The 18,709-nt window shown below is 43.2% G+C and overlaps 2 protein-coding genes across 3 annotated transcripts in view; both read left to right on the top strand.

Moving 5' to 3' along the window:
* LOC100076747 (synuclein alpha interacting protein) overlaps positions 1-18,709 on the top strand; it is a 173,394-nt gene that overhangs the window by 51,442 nt on the left and 103,243 nt on the right. The gene's annotated exons all lie outside the window — the stretch shown is intronic.
* LOC114807860 lies at positions 14,405-15,376 on the top strand. The gene has a single exon (XM_029054598.1). It carries the CDS (start codon positions 14,405-14,407, stop codon positions 15,374-15,376), a length of 972 nt encoding a protein of 323 aa, XP_028910431.1.

Genomic DNA, 18,709 nt, shown 5'->3' on the forward strand with positions numbered 1-18,709 from the left:
CAACATTTTGGAGCCAAAAAACACTAACCAACAAGATGCTATTATTTTATAAAATAGTTCATAGATAACGCTCTCAAGGAGACCTACCCATCTTACCTTGAATACAGTTCATTCTTCCGAATTGCCAGATCCAGTTTACATTCTGTCAAGCCTAAAAATGTAAAACAGCTTGTGTTTTCCAAAACTAAGGCTCAAATCTGATGGGAAAGGAGGAGGAAGAGGAAGGAGTTTCAGATAATGGGTATTTTAAGGCTGGTTTTCCAACTGTCCTGAATTGTATTGAACTCTCCCAAGCACTTATAACAGTGTTTTGAACACAGTAAGTGCTCCATAAATATGAATGAATGAATGAATGAATGAATGAATGAATAGTTGCACATGTACATTGAAGGCCCCAACCTCTTTGGAAGTATCTGGAGAAACTGAACTAATATCTACAAGACGATTGTTGAACAAGTTCCTATAAAGTTATGGTTATGCTTATGGCTATTGATGGGCTTACAGACAATATAAAACTCAGAGAAACAAGAGGTTTGGGTTTTTTTAAATGTGTCTGTCTCCCTCACTAGAATGTAATCTCCTTCAGGGCAGGGATCTTGTCTATTAACTTCATTGTACTCTCCCTGCACGGAGTAGATGCTCAACAAATGCCATTGACTGATTGATTAATTAATTGATTTTTTTGTGTGCCATTCCCTTCCTCCAGTTCTCACAATCACCCTATCCAAACTGGACATTTGGGCTAAATCCTTTCCTGTGGACTCCATATCTCATGAAGCAACAGTTCTCATCTCCCCAACTGCCATTTGAAAGTAAATATTCTAATTGAAAGACATATTGGTAATAATTGATAGTATACATTTTTAAAAAATCCAAATGAGCATTTCCATACCAAGACTGCCCTCCCATTACTTTTACTTGGCTTTTTTTTTTTTAGTTTTTGGAAAGAAATGGGGTACAGGTTTTTTATAGCCACTGAGGGAATGTTCTTGGGGCTTCCAGGTAGGGCACCCAATGAATGCCCTGGTAGATTGCTGGTACTATCTTATGTCCTTTGCTCTTATTCCTGAAAGGTGTGGGAAGCTTTCAGGATTCAGTTTACCAGTTTTGTACCCACTGGCACAGCACCTACAGAAACATTTCCTCCCAACCATATCTATGAGTAAATAAGCAGCATTTACTTGATAAATCAAGACTCTAATATAGACCCCGCAGGTAACTATTAGTGTTTGGTTAAGAGATTTTCAACAGCAAACAATACATTGGTCAGCTGGAATCTTAAATCAGAACCTGGAATAAACACACAGTAACTGCTCATAAATATCCCACAAATGCATCAGTGCAACAAGTAACTATCTTTATGTACACATCGGTGGAAAGGATATCTTGTTGGCCATTGGTCTTTTCAGTCACACCCATTCTCATGGGTAGAATCTCACAAACACAGACTTCCCCTAGGCCAGTGTTCTTTAACCAGGTATTCTCAATGCTTCCCAATGCTGCTATAATTCCCTAAGCCAGTTTCCCTGTCATAACACTGCTCACAGGAATCTTCTTTAGCTAAGGTGTTAACTTCCACCTATCTGTGTGAAGGCTTGGCCCTAGCCAGCCCATGACAAAAGTACCCAGCGAGTCACAAATTATACCCCTGTCTCTGGGTCATAACACAAACAGTCACCATTACTGGAAAAACAATTCAAGTTCATGTCCTGGCTGACGATTGGATATCCTCTGTCCTTTACTAAATATGCAGATAAGTAGCGTGGATATTGGTCTCTTGATTGCTGATGAGGCAGTGGTGATGTTGCAATGACAACCATGGTATCTAGCCAAGTCTATTTAGAAATATTCTGTTTCTTGTCTTATCTTATGCCGTCAAGTCATCTCCAACCAATAGCGACACTGTGGACACTTCTCTCCCCGAACGTTCCACCTCCATCTGCAGTCGTACTGGTAGTGTATCCATAATGTTTTCTTGGTAAAATACAGAAGTGGTTTAGCCATTGCCTCCTTCCACACAGTAAACTTGAGTCTCCGCCCTCGACTCTCTCCCATGCCGCTGCTGCCCAGCACAGGTGATTTTGTAGTAGATTGCCTTCCACTCGCTAGCCACTGCCCAAGCTATGAATGGAATGGATATACTTCTGCTCGACCCTCTTTCCCGTAGTCGAGACTGGTAGAGTACTGGAAACTCTGTAGGTGTGACCCTGAGAGGAATATTCTGTTTCCCCAGCAGGAAAAATGGACTGAAAAGGTGCATTAAAAATAACCTTCCTCACCAAACTTGAGACTGACTAACAAAAGGACTGCATCTGGTGTCCTTGGAATTTTGCAGGGCTATTGCCAGTCAAAACCTAATGAATTGAAAAAAGGTATACATCCTGGCATTGGGCATCAATCAAGAAGGGCATCAACTTTATGAGAATTAGGAGACCACCATCCAACAGGGGCATCAACTTTATGGGATGAGGAGGCCACCCATCCCTATGAGATTGTCAGCCAGGGGGGTGAAGCTATTGCCAAATATGGGAGCAGGATAGTTAGCCACACCTAGCCCCTTCCTCATCCTTCAGAGCTGGAAAAGGGCTAGCTTTTGACTCCACTTCTGGCTCTTGTTGACACACACCAGTGCCTGCTCTCAGTATAGTGCTCTGCACACAGAGTAAGCACTCAGTAAATATCCTACAAATGCACTAGTCAATTAATCAATCAGTCATATTGACTGAGCACTTACTGTGTGCAGGGCACTTCACTAAGCACTTGGGAGAGTACAACACAACAATCTAACTGACATATTCTCTGCCCACAATGAGTTTATAATAATAATAATAATGGTATTTGTTAAGTGCTTACTGTGTGCCAGGCACTGTAGTAGGGGCCAGTAATTATCTTTATGTACACACCATGGTGAAAGGAGTGTCTACTGCACATTAGACATAATGTGCAGCCATACCCACTTGCATGATTGGCATCTCACACTCAGTAGCCTCATCTTCAAACCCGAAGAACAGGTCAATATAGCCCTCTCTCTCTATATTGATATTTGCGGTTCAAAATCCCAACCGTAGTAGTAGAAGTCCAGTGCGTAGTAGACTGCTTAGCACATAGTAAGCACTTAACAAATACCTTAATTCTAATTAGTCCACACTAGAAACACTTTTTTGCAGAATGACTTATGAAGAAGGTGGAGCTTGTTTTATTGGGTGTTCAGATGAAGTGGCTGTCTGGCTTCTACTATCACTTATGTGTGTGTACACACATATATCACGGGGGGAGAGGGGTTGTCATTTGATTAGATTTTCATCTGTATATCAGTGAACCGATGAACTGGACTGAGATATTTATGTAGCTTTCCAGCAAAAGCAATTGAAATGAAAATTGCCCAGACAGAGACTATCGTCTTTGAGCAGGGTTATCGTAAAGAAATCATGTTAATATTATGCGACTGTCAGATATTTGATATTTTCAGTGATCAACATAGTAGGAGTTTTTAAAATGAACAAAAACATAAACTGATCCAACTCCGTGAACATTGCTTTTTAAATGGATCAACTTGCCTTTTATTTATTTTTATATTTTCATTAGGATTAAGCATATAGTAAGCAATTAAGCATATTAAGCTTTTACAAAGTATAAGAAGAATGTTGCTGTTTCAGTTTTAAAATAACAAATATTAATTTCCAGTTCTATGGCTTCTCCTGTAGGACTAATTAAAGAAAGCATTTATTTTTCTAGGCAAGATGCCCAAAGCTGCATGTGCCGACATTCAGATTCTTGCTAAATGCTCCAGAAGTGAGTTGATAATTTGAGATTGTTTAATCTTTAGTAGAATACAAACTTATTGGCATGAGTATGTTCAAGTTCTTTGTTTAAGAGCTTAGTTCATAAGCCCAGACATCTGCGTGAAGGTCAGCAAAAGTCTATACAAAGGCTGTTCAAAAAATATGACTTCTAAACAGATTTACATATATATATTTGTATGTAAACACATATCAAATTGAGGTTAGATAAAATCTTTTTTCAGGTTTTGGCATATAAATAGTAAGTCTACCCTCAAATTTTAAATATTTTCTTGGAGATATGCTAATTATACTCCTGTGCAAGGTAATTCCCAACCACAGTCCATTTATAAAGCTCTTCCCCAAAAAATGTGGTTCTCAAATTCCCTCATAATAGACGTGCGGTTCTTGTAAACTTCAAAGATTTCTATTCCAAACAAACTGAAAGTGACTTTCTGTCGATACGCCTAGATCCTGGAGTTCCTGCTAGGCCTTGTGTGGTTGGGTCCGTTTCAGGGTGAGTACCCAAGAGACTGATTTGAGGTGCCAACCCTCGCAGCCCAAGCCAACCAACCTATATAACAGGATTGGAATTGGGTCTGCCTGAACCCCTGCGATTCCAAGACTCACTGGAGAGAGAGGCTGTTTTAAATATCCATTGGGTTTTGCCAGGGCCCACAATGTGGCCCAGCCCAAGCAGCATTGGGAGGGGCAGCTCTCGGTGAAATAGCCCTTCATAGCTCCTCACTGGGCGAGCAGTGAAGCCAGATTAAAGTGGAACATTTCAGCACACATTTGGGCTTCCCCTTTTGCCTTCCCAGGCCAGCAGTGATCAAGAGGCTGAAGGCAAGTGTCCAAACTTGATGGGTTTCGGCTTGGTACCAGCCCCACCCAGCCTCCAAGCTTGGACGTCGTGGACCCTCGGCTCAGTTCCCAGCTCAGGCAGGGCTCTCTGCTTCATGGAGCTGGCATCAAGCTGAACTTGCCCAGAGTTGGCCTGTGCTCTGTCAGCCCCCACCCTTCCTGCTGCTGCCTGTATCCCACAGCCAATTTTGCAGCCTGGGAGAGAGCATATGTGAATGGAATTGGGGAGGGGGGTGGGGGATTTTACTCTCTCCCATCTGTGGGAAATAAAGGCAAAACAAGGAACATGCAAACGTGTATTTACTGCTCAAGTAAGGGCTCTTGCTGCTGCTTCCACAGGAGTTGGGACCCACTGCTTGCTGACTTGGCTGTTTTAACTCACCAGTTATTTCAATCAATCAGTCAATCAGTCATATTTACTGAGTGCTTAATGTGTAAGCTCATCCCTCTAGACTATAAACTCATTGTAGGCAGGGAATGTGTCTCTTTATTATTGTATTGTACTCTCCCAAGTGCTTAGTACAGTGCTCTGCACACAGTAAGTGCTCAATAAATACAATTAAATGAATGAATGTGTGCAGAGCCCTGTACTAAGCGCTTGGGAGAGTACAACACAACAATATAACAGATACATTCCCTGCCCACAACGAGCTTAATCTAGAAGAGGAGACAGATTAATATAAATAAATAATGGATATGTACATAAGTGCTGTGAGGCTGAGGGAGGGTGGGTGGTGAATGAAGGGAGCAAGTTGGTGTGATGCAGAAGGGAGTGGGAAAAGAGGAAATGAGGGCTTAGTCAGGGAAGGGATGCACCTTCAATAGGGCTTTGAAGGTGGGGAGAGTTATTGTCAGATATGGAAAGGTAGGGCATACCAGGGCAGAAGCAGTACATGGGTGAGAGGTTGGCAGCGAGATAGATGAGATCAAGGAACCACAGTTGAGTCGGTTGGCATTAGAGGAGCGAAGTGTGCTGGCTGGGTTGTAGTAGAAGAGAAGAGAAGTGTGGTAGGAGGGGACAAGGTGACTGCTCTAAAGCCAATGTAAGGAGTTTCCATATGATGAGGAGGTGAACAGGCAACCAATGGAGGTTCTTGAGGAGTAGGAAAACATGGACTGAACATTTTTGTAGAAAATGACCCAGTCAGCAGAGTGAAGTATGGAGTCAGGAGAGAGAGGAGGCAGGAAGATCAACAAGGAGGCTGATGCAGTAATCAAGGCAGGATTATTCATTTATTCAATCATATGTATTGAGCACTTACTGTGTGCAGAGCACTGTACTAAGCGCTTGGAAAGTTCAATTCAGCAACAAGTAGAGACAATGCCTGCCCACAACGGGCTCAAAGTCTAGAAGACTGCATTCATCTACCAGTGCTGAGGATGGGCATAAATGACTACTTAAGCACAAGAGGTGGATGAAGGGTCGATAAAAATCAACAAGTAGGGGAAGGGTTTTTAGAGGAGAGATTTCAGGAGAGCTTTGAAGGTGGAGAGAGCTGATGTGGAGGGGAAGGAAATTCTAGGCTTTGGGGATGTGAGCAAGGGGTGGAAGGCAGGTAAGATGAGCTCAGGCTTCAGCCAAGAGGGAGGCTCGAGAAGAATGATGAGCAGGAGGTTGGGCAGCAGAATGAGGGAGTCCTGATGGAAAGACTTAAAGCCAGTAGTCTTTGCTTGATATGGAGGAAGGGGAGCAACCACAGGAAGGTTTTGAGGAATCACAAGATGTGCACAATGACATTTCAGGAAGGTGATGGAGCTGACAGTGAGGTGTATGGACTGAAGGGTGGAGAGGCTGGAGGCGATGAGAACAATTGTGATTTGACGAGTGCCTAAACCAGGGGAGTTAACTGGCTATGAGTGGAGTGGATGGGGAGGAGCCGCAACACATTGGAAGAAAAAAATTAGCAGGGAAAGCAAGGGTGATGGTGAGGAGTCACGGACACCAAGGTTGTGGGCTTCAGTAATATGAAGGGCAATTTGTGGATTCAGTACAATGGAAATGTGTACAGAATGCCAGACTATATTCTAAGCCCCCAATTTTAATGCCCTCCTGCTGCTTCGATAGAATAAGTGCTCCGATTAACATGGAGGCAGTCTGGATGGAGTGGAGAGGACAGATTTTAGCAATGTTGTGAAGGTTGAACTGGTGATAGGTTGAATATGGGGGTTGAATGAGAGAAAGGAATCAAGAATAATGCCAAGGTTATGGGCTTGTGAGACAGGAAGGATGGTGGCGCTGTCTACAGTGAAAGGAAAGTCATGGGGAGGGCAGGGTTTTAGGTGGGAAGATAAGGAGTTCTGTTTTGGACGTATTAAGTTTGAGGTGCAAGCGGGACATCCAAGTAGAGATGTCTTGAAGGCAGGAGGAAATACAAGACTGCAGAGAGGGAGAGAGATCAGTGCCGGAGAGGTAGATTTAGGAATCATCTGCAGGGGCCATGTGCCTTTACGGTGTTGACAAATTTGTAAAAATTCAGGATCCAGATGAGCTGGACTTCGAATGTTGCCAGAGAAGCAGCATAGCCTAGTGTAAAGTGGAGAGGATTGGGAGTCAGGAGACTGGGGTTCTGATCCCAGCTCTGCTACTTGTCTGGCGTGAGGCCTTGGGCAAGTCACTTTCAGTTTCTTCTACGGTAAAATGGAGACTCATTGCCTGTTTTCCCTCTCCTTGGACTGTGAGCCCCATCTGGGATGGGGACTGTGTTCAGTCTGCTTATATTCCATCTTCCCCAGTGCTTAGGACGATCCTTGGCACCCAGTAAGCACTTAACAAATAACCACAATTTATCATTACTTGCTAGGGAAAGCACAGCTAGTGGGTTAAGATCCCAGAAGTCAAGCTCGTGCAGACCTCTAGAGTACAGTAATACATATGAAGTCATCCCTGATTGAAAGAGGTCACTGCAGGTGGGTGGTGTCTGGTCATTTTCAAGTATATGAAAATAGCATTCTTTTTAAAAATGTGATGTGGGGAGTAGATGGTGTTGCAAAGACCTCTCCTATTGGAAAAGACCATGGAGCTTAATAGGATAATGAGTCATTCTATTCGTTAAAAAACATACTCCTTGCCTAGTTCTACGTCAAATGTATTTATAAGTCTGTTACTGCCTGAATCTTCGGGATACTATACACCAGCTTTTTCTGGTTGTTTGAGGGTTCTTAAGACTCGCTCCCCTATGGTTAGCAGTACTTGGTGTCAACTTTACAACTCACGGGAGCCCTTTAAAATTTAAGGGAGAGACAGAGGAGCAGACCTCGACACTTTGGGATAATAAATGCTTTAAGGAATAGACTCTGCATCTATTCCATATTACTAAATACTAAACAGAGTGGTTTAATCAGTCAGTCATATTTATTGAGTGCTTATTGTGTGCAGAGCACTGTACCAAGTGCTTGGAAAAGTACAATATAACAAATTTGGTAAACGTGTTCCCGGCTCACAAGGAGTTTACAGTCTAGAAGAGGAGATAGACATCAAAATAAATTTGGGGTACCTACACAAGGGCTGTGGGGGTAGGGTGAATAAAAGGTACAAATCTAAGTGCAAAGATGATGCAGAAGGGAGAGGGAGTAGGGGAAAATGAGGGCTTAGTCAGGGAAGGCCTCTTGGAGGAGATATGATTTGAATAAGGCTTTGAAGGTGGGAAGCGTGGTCATCTGTCAGATATGAAGGGGGAAGGAGTTCCAGGCTAGAGGCAGGAGGTGGGCGAGGGCTTGGTGGGCAAGGTAGACGAGGTTAATTTATAGCGAGTATTTGGGCCTTAGAGGAGCAAAGTGAGTGTGCTGGATTGTAATAGGAAATGGGCAAGGTAAGTTAGGAGGGGGCAAGTTGATTGAGTACTTTAAAGCCGATGGTAAGGAGTTTCTGTTTGACATTGAGGTGGATGGACAACCACAAACGGTTCTTTAACATGAAATGACCTGGACTGCAGAGTGAAGTATGAACTGGAGTTTATAATTTCCAAGACAGACAAAACCTTTTCCCTTTGGGATCTCTCATATTTTCCCCTTCTACACACACCTTGATCTCTTTAAAGGCCCCACTACATAGCCTCTCATCGGAGAGACGTTGGTGACATTTGCCGCAGACCCACGATTACTCCTTATCTGACTGAAGTTTGTGTTCAGTCCTAGAAAATATTTTCCTTGCTTCCTTCACCGATAGAGAGGGCTTTTCCCTCCTGTAATCCTCTTATCTTTACTAGGCCAAGTCAGAGGGGGCAGGAAATTCTGGAGGGCCATTATTTCTGTCTCAATTCTACTCCCTTAATTCACTTTTTGAAAACCACAAGTTTGAATTAAAAAATTGTATCTTGACAATGTTTGAATTACCAGTATGCTCCCCCCCCCCACGCCCCACCCTGTCACCAAGATTTGTTACGGCATAATGATTGTAGTTGAGGGTTGATTAAAAGCAGCGCTTTCACTCTGGCTTGCTTATTGAAATTGCCACTGTGAACTTTTGAACTTGGAGAAACTTCTGAATAAACGTGATAAGGGATAAGGTAATCCGGCCTTGGAATTTGTGCCACCTCTGAAATAAATCACATCTCTTTCAGCCCATTGTTGGCTCTCATACCTTCTTATAGGAAAATGTCTGCCATTGCTAAAATAATTTAACAGGGATTCCCCTACTCCTCCTGTGGCTCCTGTGAGTTTTCAAGTTGACTTTAGAAAGAATCTCTCCTGAAATTACAAATGAAAAACAGTAGAAGAAAAAAGAGAACAAATCAAGCCCATCTACCGGGCTGGTCCCAAATAGCCAACCCCTCGCTTCTATTTAGAAAAATGATGGGGAAATAAATTAGTAGTCTCAGGAAGATGAGTTGAGTCCTGTTCCAGAGTCTGTACCCTGGGTCCTTTTCTGTTGGAACTGCCAAAGTAATGTCAAAACATGTCTGGTTGTTGATGTTTTTCAAAAATAGGATGGTTCAAAAATTCCTTTAATAAGACAAGGGTTATCAGTTTGAGTAATAGTCTGTTTCTCATCTTTTTTCAACCTGGCATAAGGATGATGATACTTTGCAGTAATAGAGCCCTTTTCCACAGAGGAACTTAAAGCATTTAACTGTGTGTTATCTCCTGCTGAAAATCCTGATGAGGTATGAGAGGATGGGAAAAAAGCAAGTGAGAAATCAACTGGATTTTATTCACAGGGAGAGTGAACTTAAGCAAGCCCAGCTTGGAAGATCTAGTGGTGCGTAGTCATGGGTCTCCCTCTCTCTCCCTCAGCCAGACAGACCACGAGTTTAGGCTCTAGACCTGATGTAGTAAGAAGCAGCATGGCTTAGTGGATAGAGCATGAGCCTGGGAGTCAGAAGGTCATGGGTTCTAATCCAGGCTTTGCCATTTGCCTGTGACATTGGGCAAGTCACTTCATTTTTCTCTGTCTCAGTTACTTCATCCCTCAAATGGAGATTGAGACTGTGAACCCCTTGTTGGACAGGGACTGTGTCTAACTCAATTTACTTGTATCCATTCCAGCACTTGGTACTGTGTCTGGCCCATAATAAGCACTTAACAAATACCACTCTTATTATTTAGGCTCATGTAATGCCAGCTCTGGGTATATGGATGGTGCTAAATTAGCTGCACAGCTCTCCTTTGAACCTCAGTAAGAAAAGAGCCACCTACCACTAGACTGTAAGCTCGTTGTGGGCAGGGAATGTGTCTGTTGTTATACTGTTCTCTCCCAGTGTTTAGTGCAGTCCTCTGCACACAGTAAGTGCTAAATAAATACGATTGAATGAATGAATGAATGAATGAATGAATGAATACCACTGGAACTCCTGTAAATCAAACAGGGTGGTTTTCTCAGGCCCAGGCCCTGAAAACTGAGCATGAACTAAGTATTACCTTATAATCTTCTTACAGTCTCTCTCCTCTCCCAGGCTCCTTTAGCCCAAGAGTAAAATTTCTTTTCCTCCTCCGTCTCTGTCTCACTTAATCACACACACACTCACCCACTCACACAACCTAGGGAGTTGGTTTTTTAAAAGTCAACTGATGGGATGGCAGTGATTGGAATTGGGGGGTGCCTAGTCAAGCGCTTGGGTGAAGAGAGACAGAAGGGCCAATGAAAGAGCCAGTCAGGAGGAACGTATGGCTAGCTCTCTTCCAGGACCATCTGCCGTTCCTCTCTGTAGGTCCCCTTGGGTCTTCTTTCTCCCCGGCCCCTGGAAGGACAGATGTTGCTTAGTTAGTAATTTCTGATGGCTGTGCAGAAGTTTCTGATAATCAACTAACATCCTTGCTGTGTTCATTTAAAGCAGAGAGAGAGAGACTATATAACCAGAAAGATTTCTCCATTAAAACCATCTGATTCAAGATCATTTCCTAATCTATCACTTCTTGGAATTTTTCTTTTTTTGCATCTGAGTGAAATAAGCTGGACTCGTATTTGTTTTAAAACTGAGGAAACACTGGAGAGAGAGCACCATGGAAATCTCAAAATCTTTAGCTCAGTTTGCCCTCAGTTTACATGCTAGATGGAATCTGGGTCTACCTAAGCATGTGATTTGCCTTGGCCCCTCTTGTAGTGTGCAGTGAGGAGGAAGCAAAAGTGGGCTTGGCCTGTGTGCACTTATCCTAAGGATCAAATCATTTGAACTGGGACTGTTAGCAGGAATTCCCCAGAAGGTATGACTTTCAGTCCCTCAAACAAGGCCTCACCCTCCTGGGTCGGAGGGGGATCAGGAGAGTGAGGAAAGTGGACCCCTAAGGTGCAGATCACCTTAGAGGCAGATCAAATGGGTTCAGCATAGGAACTGAACTGGAAAAGGACCAGGTGCTTGGGCCCTTCGCCAACCCTTACCAGGTCCTGGGGCTAAAGAGGCCCCAGCAAGATTTGCTAACTCCTCTACTGGGATCCTTTCATTGCCTCCACGAGAGCAATCCAATGGACCAGTGAATTTCTCTGTTAAGAAAGCCCCTTTTGTGCCCATCTGCTCTGCTCTGTTCTTTGCTGAATCTGGCTCTGACTCCTCCTATGAATACAGATTTAGAATCAAGTTTCAGACCTCCCTTTATGGGAGACATTTATTTATATTATATACGCAATTTAAAAATGTAAATGCTCTTCCCTCTGCCTGCAGAGTTTGTTTATCTAAGAGCTACTGTACAGATCTAATGCTCAAGAGTAGGCAGTGTGTTTTTCCTCTCTGACCTGTAATTGCATGAAGGAACATCAGTCTCTAATTAACAGGATCCAAGGAACTTTGAGATTTATGTTCAAAAACTTTAATATTAGCTCTGCACATGTGCTTTGGAGGAAATCTAGATTGCTGAAAGCCACACAAAAAGCATTTACATCTGAGCTGTGTTAAATTTGATTGCAAGTTTAAGTAAATGTTCAAAACTTTAGCAATTTTGCAATGTGGAAAGCAGCCTAGGTGGTATAGATCCTCCTTTAGCTTTTTTTCTTTTGTGTGAAGTCCCAAGCCAAAGTAAATTGGCATGGTGGAGAATCTTTGAACCCCATTGCTCTCAAGCAACCACAGAGATGTTAGGTCGGGGTTGCCAGTGATTGGCTTTTGGGGGAGGGAGGGTGCTTTACCTTTCCTCTCGGAAACCTACATACCTGGCAGTGGAGAACTGGGTTTCTCAAACCCACCCCAGGTATGGCCCAGAAGGGCTACTGTTGACCTAGATGATGGTCATCTTGGGATTTGAGGATGCCGATGATTCAGTTCCAGCCCCGCTGCCCTCTTCTTCTTTTGTCTCGAATCTTGTGTCTTTTTTTTTCCAATCAGTGGTATTTATTGAGTAATTACTGTATTCAGAGCACTGTACTAAGCACTTGTCTTGCTTAATAGATGCTCATCCTGTTTCCATGAGTTTGTAGTTCCTCCCAGACAGGGATTATATTAATTCAATCATATTTTTTGAGCGTTTACTATGTGCATAGTACTGTCTGTCCCTTTCATAAGGCATCAGAGGGACTGTGTCCATGCTCCACACAGAGTGCATGACTGACCATGGTGGTGTTTGGTACTTTTGAACACTTTCCAGGCTCACCTGCACATAAAACACTCTGATGGCTGGACTGGATTTAGCATCTCTACCCTGATTATACCTCGACCTTAACTAACTTAATTCGGTCCCTCACAGGCCTTTTCAGCCACAGACACATATAGCTATGGGTGACCGTCACTGACAGGAAGGATAGCTGCATATGTATCTGTTGGCTAAGTGAATGGGCATGTGGATTTTCTTGGCTAGGAAAGCCAAGTCAAATAAGAAGGAAACACTGACAGTCTCTAGGCCACTGGTTTGGCGGTGACCATGTGTGGCTGAGAAGTTAGAAGTAAAAGAGAGAAAGATATCCGCTCTGACCCCATAGTGGGCTCAGGACCCATATCTCCTCCTACCCTCCGTTCCTTTTGCCCTCATGGCTAGTTCTGACCCCCCTGACCTTCCCTTCCAACAGTGTGTCCCATCTGACCCCTACTTGGCTGGCAGGGTAGTGTAGAGCTGTGTCCTCGGGCCTCTTGCATTTCATTTACCTGTAGACTGTAAGCTCTTTGTGGGCAGGGATCACTTCTACTAACTGTACTCTCCCAAGCGCTTAATACAGTGCTCTGCTCAGAGTAAGCACTCAGTAAATACCACTGATTGATCAAACTAGACCTGAGGGTAGGGCTAGACTAGGCCAATTCACTTTGGCACCCCTGAAGTAACTTGCCTGTCTCCACTGTCAACCAGTCAATCAGTGGTATTTATTGAGTGCTTACCATGTGCAGAGCACTGTACTAAGCACTTGGGCGAGTACACTAACAGAATTAGCAGACATTTTCCCTGCCTATAACGAACTTACAGTCTAGAGGGGGTGAGAGATATAAATGAATAATTTATAATATATAATTATAATATATAATTATTGTCTCATGGAGGGATGGACTAGTAGTTCTGCTGAGGAGGTGGAAGTTTTACTGTGCTGGAGAGGCCAGGATGGACTGAAACCCTAACCCTAGACTGACGCCGTAACCTTTTCACCACAGCCACAGTGTTTGGGAGAAACAGTCTTTACTGTGCTTGGACCAATGAGATAAATTGGAAAACCCTGATTCTTGATGGGTCAGACTTTTGCATGGGCTGGACTCCCAATCACCTGTGACTGTCGTGGATTGTTTGTTCTTTCTTGTGAATAAAATCTTCTCTGCATTGCCTCCTCTCCCCCTTACAAGGATGAAAGTCTTCTTGAGGGCAGGCACCATTTCCTTTGTAGAATTTAATTGTGTCTTCCTTGACACATAGCTCAGGGCTCTGCACCCTGTAGACATTTCATAGATCAATGATATTACTTTGTGTGGCTGTCATGAGGCAGAATGAATTCCCTCTCTAGAGCTATAGGCAATGGTTTTTCCTTCCCAAATGGGTTGAAAGCTTCAGTACAGCATGTCTTGGATGTTGTAACAATGCTATGAACATATTTGCACAAACTTTTAATTGTGATTATTCCTTTGTACTTTCCCCATGAGATGACAGAGTATATCTCCTCTTGGGAGTGTGGGGAGGTGAGGGGAGGGAGGAAAGGAAGGGGGAGTGAGTGCTGTTTTCCAGCCACACATCCTCTGAGCCGACAGGATTATGTTATGGATTGTTTTCCTCCTGTCAGGGTGATACCAGAAGCCATCTTTCCAACCTGCTGGGTTAAAGATGACCTTTTTCAGGCTGATTATTTTCTATTCTAGTTGCTCAAAGCCCGGAGACTTACTCTGAAAAGGAAAAATACATCTGGGAGAATGAATTCACCATAAACCATGGAGCCATCTGCAGACACAGTAGAGATCATCACTTGTATCTTTCTGATCTTGGTGAGCTTAATTGGGAACACGCTTTTGATCTATTCTACTAGGAGATGCAGCAGCAGGGGGTTGCAAACCTCCTTTGTGCTTATTTTCAGTCTGGCCTTTGACCACCTCATTAAGAACTTGGTGGTGAACGTCATGAAGGTTGCTTATTCTTCAGGTGGTATGTTGGATTCAGCTGGCTGCAAGGTTCTCAGATTCACAGAGGTTCTGACTACTACTCTTTCCATCTGGTTCATGTTGTATTTAGCCTTGCTTTACTGTCGTAAATTGGACCGAATCATCCACCCTCTCAATGAGACGGGAAACTCGAACCACCGAAAGAATCACTTGAGGGTGAATTTTCTCCTCTGGGCTGCTGGCATTGTAGTTTGCATTCCCATTTTGGCTTACTCGACAAAGTCTGAGAGTATGTCTGTGGGAAATGACACTCTTGTCCAGTTCACCAGTGTGCTTTATGAGAATTGCAAGATTGACTTTGAAAATGTACAGTTAGATTACTACTATGAGAAAATATTCTTAATTTGTATTGACCTTCTTCCTTTGATCATCTCAGTCCTCATCTGTTTCCACATTTTCTTTCTGCTTTCGGAGCAAAAGAAGGCCACCTATGGAGACATTTGGATTGGAGAGGATCCTTCAGAGGTTGCGATCCTCAGAGGAGCTAAACTCAGTATATCTCTGGTGTTTCTGATCACCGCCCTGTGGATTTCTCACTTCATCTTAGTCTGCTTCTTAAAAAACCTGGAAATCTTTTACTTTGTCCCGGCTGTCCTAACAGTCCTCTCTTCAGGGTTCTCTGCCATCAGTCCTTATCTTCTTATGTTGATACATTACAAAGTGAAACTGGAGTTTTTCTCCTGTTCCAAAAAGGGAAAAGCCACACCCCAATCTAGTAGTATTATTGTTTCTCCGTATTCCTAGTGGCTGAATTATTTTAATTAGTGACATGGGCTTTTAACCACCGAAAAAACGTCTCTTCTCCAAAGAGCACTTGAGGAAAGCCATCAAAGAAGAAACAGAACAGGTTGCCAAGAGCTTTCAGACAAGGTAGCGTAAACGGAGGGAAAGTTCTAATCATGAAGAGAAACGCGTTTGTTCTTGGTTCAGTCTTTACTCAAAATGGCTTATTGCGAAAGCTTTAAATGATCCAACATGGTTCAAAAACTTTCCAGCTCAAGAAGGTTGTGGTAGAAATAATAGGGTATTCTAACTGGGGATGCCTAGCAGTTATAACTTGTTTTCCAGTGCACAGGAGAGTAGCATTGGTAGCATGTTGTTTTCTTTACTGTTTTAAAGCGCTTATCTTGAAGTGACTTCAATGCGTATAATGAATTGTAATTCAGTCTTCTTTCATTTGGCACTTATAATGCTTCCTCATTTGAACCCAAAATAGAGTTTGTTCATTGTATTTGCTGTAAGTGCCTTTAGTGAACTAATAATATGTGTAAAAAATTGTTCAAAGAAAATAAAGTTATGTTAAAATTCTCTGTCCTGGTTTGTGGTTTATGCTGACTTTTTCTTCACTCAGCATCTAGTAGCCTCAGACATGTTAACTCTTCTATCTCTTGCTCTTACAACGGAGTAAAGATAGAATTTTTTTCTTAAGAATGAGGAAATATATATTTTCAAAAGCATCCATCCTTTCAAATTAAGACCCTTCAGAAATTGTATCTAAGTTTGCCTTTTACTTTGGTAAAAGTTCTCCTTATTTAGGTATCTAGACAGGGATAAAGGGATAAAGCAAGATTCAAAATTAGGGAAAAATGTCAGCATATTGTCAGGCCAACACTACCCAAGATGATCCAGAATGACTGTCTAGGTTGTCTTAAATTCAACAGGTAAACCTCTCTCACCAACCTACTCACTGTACCTTGATCTCGTCTATCTCCCCACCAACCCCTTGCCTATGAATTCCGGCTCTGCCATTTGCTTTCTGTATGACCTTGGACAAGTTGCTTAACTTCTCTGTGCCTCAGTTTCCTCATTTGTAAAATGGGAATTAAATAATTCATTCATACTTGAGTACTTACTGTGTACAGAGCACTGTACTAACTGCTTGGGAGGGAACAATATAACAATAAACAGACACATTCCCTGGCCACAACGAGCTTCCAGTCTAGAGGGGAATCCTATTCCCTCCTACTTAATCTGTGAACCCCCTGTGGGAAAGGGATGATGTCCAACATAATTATGTTGTATTTGTCCCAGCACTTAGTACAGTGCTTGGCACATAGTAAGAACTTAACAAATATTATTATTATTATTATTATATCCTCTCTCTGGCCTGGAACTCCCTCCTCCTTTTTATCTAACAGACTGCCACTCTTCCCACCTTCAAAGCCGTATTAAAATCACTTCTCCAAGAGGCCTTCCCTGATTAGCTCCTTATTTCCCCACTTTATTTGCCCTCCCCTCTGTGACACCTATGCACTTGGTTCTGTACCCCTTAAGCACTTCAATTTTCACTCTAGCCCTGGCCCCATAGTAGCACTTATGCACATATCCTTAGAGTCTGCCATTTCCACTAAATTTAACTTATTTTAATGACTGTTTCCCCCTGTAGACTGTAACCTTGCTGTGGGCAAGGAAATGTGTCTGCCACCTCCATTGTATAGTGCTTTGCAGATAGTAAGGGCTCAATAAATACAATTGATTTCCTGACTAGGAATTATGTTTGAACTGTGGTTCCAGTGGAAGTGTGTTCCAAAAGTGTGTTCCAGAAGCAGCGTGGCGTAGTGGAAAGAGTACAGGCCTGGTACTCAGAGGACCTGGGTTCTAATCCCGGCTCCACCACTTGTTATGCTGTGTGACCCTGGGCAAATCAATCAACTTCTCTGCACCTCAGTCCTCTTATCTGGAAAATGGGGATTAAGACTATAGCCCCTATGTGAGACACAGACTTTGTCCAACTCGATTATCTTCTCCCAGTGCTTAGTACAGTGCCTGACACATAGCAAATACTTAACAAATACCATTAAAAAAATTGAGGTCTCTCTTCTGCTTCAGTTTGACCTTCAACATCACTAAAATCCTCCCATTCCTGTCCATCCAAACTGCTATCACATTAATCCAATCACTTATCCTCTCCCGCCTTGATTACTTTATCATCCTCCTTGCTGACCTCGCTGCCTCCTATCTCTCCTCACTCCAGAATTTACTTCACTCTGCTGCCTGGATCATTTTTCTACAAAAACATTCAGCCCAGGTTTTTCCACTCCTCAAGAAACTCCAGTGGCTGCCCAGCCACCTCTGCATCAGACAGAAACGCCTCGCGATTGGCTTCAAAGCACTCCATCATCTTCCCCCTCCTACTTCACCTAGCTACTCTCCTTTTACAACCCAGCCCACACACTTCGTTCCTCTGATGCCAAAGTTCTATCTCGCCACCAACCTCTCACCCCCCAAACAAATGATCCAGGAAGCAGACTCATATATGGCCTGGAGTGGGGAGAGACAGGAGGCTGGGAGGTCAGCAAGGAGGCTGATGCAGTAATCCAGGTGGGATAAGATAAGTGACTGTATTAGTGTGGTAGCAGTTTAGGTGGAATGGAAAGAGTGGATTTTAGCAATGTTGTAAAGGTGAGACCGAACTGAGCCCACATGCATCATTCCTCTAATGCCAACTTACTGTACCTCAGTTTCTTTTATCTCGCAACTGACCTTTCGCCCATGTCCCATCTCTGGCCTGGAACACCCTCCCTCTTCATATCTGCTGTCATAGCTTCATGTCAGCTGTGTGAACTTGGGCAAGTCACTTAACTTATCTGTGCCTCAGTTACTTCATCTGTAAAATGGAGATTAAGACTGTGAGCCCCACGTGGGACAACCTGATAACCTTGTATCTACCCCAGCGCTTAGAACAGTGTTTGGCACATAGTAAGCGCTTTAATAAATGCCATCGTCATCATCCTGCCTCAGGTTTGGAATGCCCTCCATCCTCATACCTGACAGGCAATTATTCACCCTACCTTCAAAGCCATTTTGCAAGCACATCTCCTCCAAGAGGCCTTCCCTGACTAAGCCTTCCTTTCCTCTTCTCCCACTCCCTTCTGCATCGCCCTGGCTTGCTCCCTTTATTCATCCCCCCTCCCAGCCCCACAGCACTTACATACTTATCTTCAATTATTTATATTAATGTCTGCCCCTCTAGACTGTAAGCTCACTTGGGGCAGAGAATGTGCCTGTTTATTGTTGTATTGTACTATCCCAAGCACTTAGTACAGCACATAGTAAGTGCTCAATACTTCTTCCAGT

Source organism: Ornithorhynchus anatinus, chromosome X5, assembly GCF_004115215.2.
Source record: "Ornithorhynchus anatinus isolate Pmale09 chromosome X5, mOrnAna1.pri.v4, whole genome shotgun sequence".
Lineage (NCBI taxonomy): Eukaryota > Metazoa > Chordata > Mammalia > Monotremata > Ornithorhynchidae > Ornithorhynchus > Ornithorhynchus anatinus.

Coding starts and splice junctions, on each gene's coding strand:
- LOC114807860 (XM_029054598.1), top strand. CDS start 14,405: ATGGAGCCATCTGCAGACACAGTAGAGATCATCACTTGTATCTTTCTG.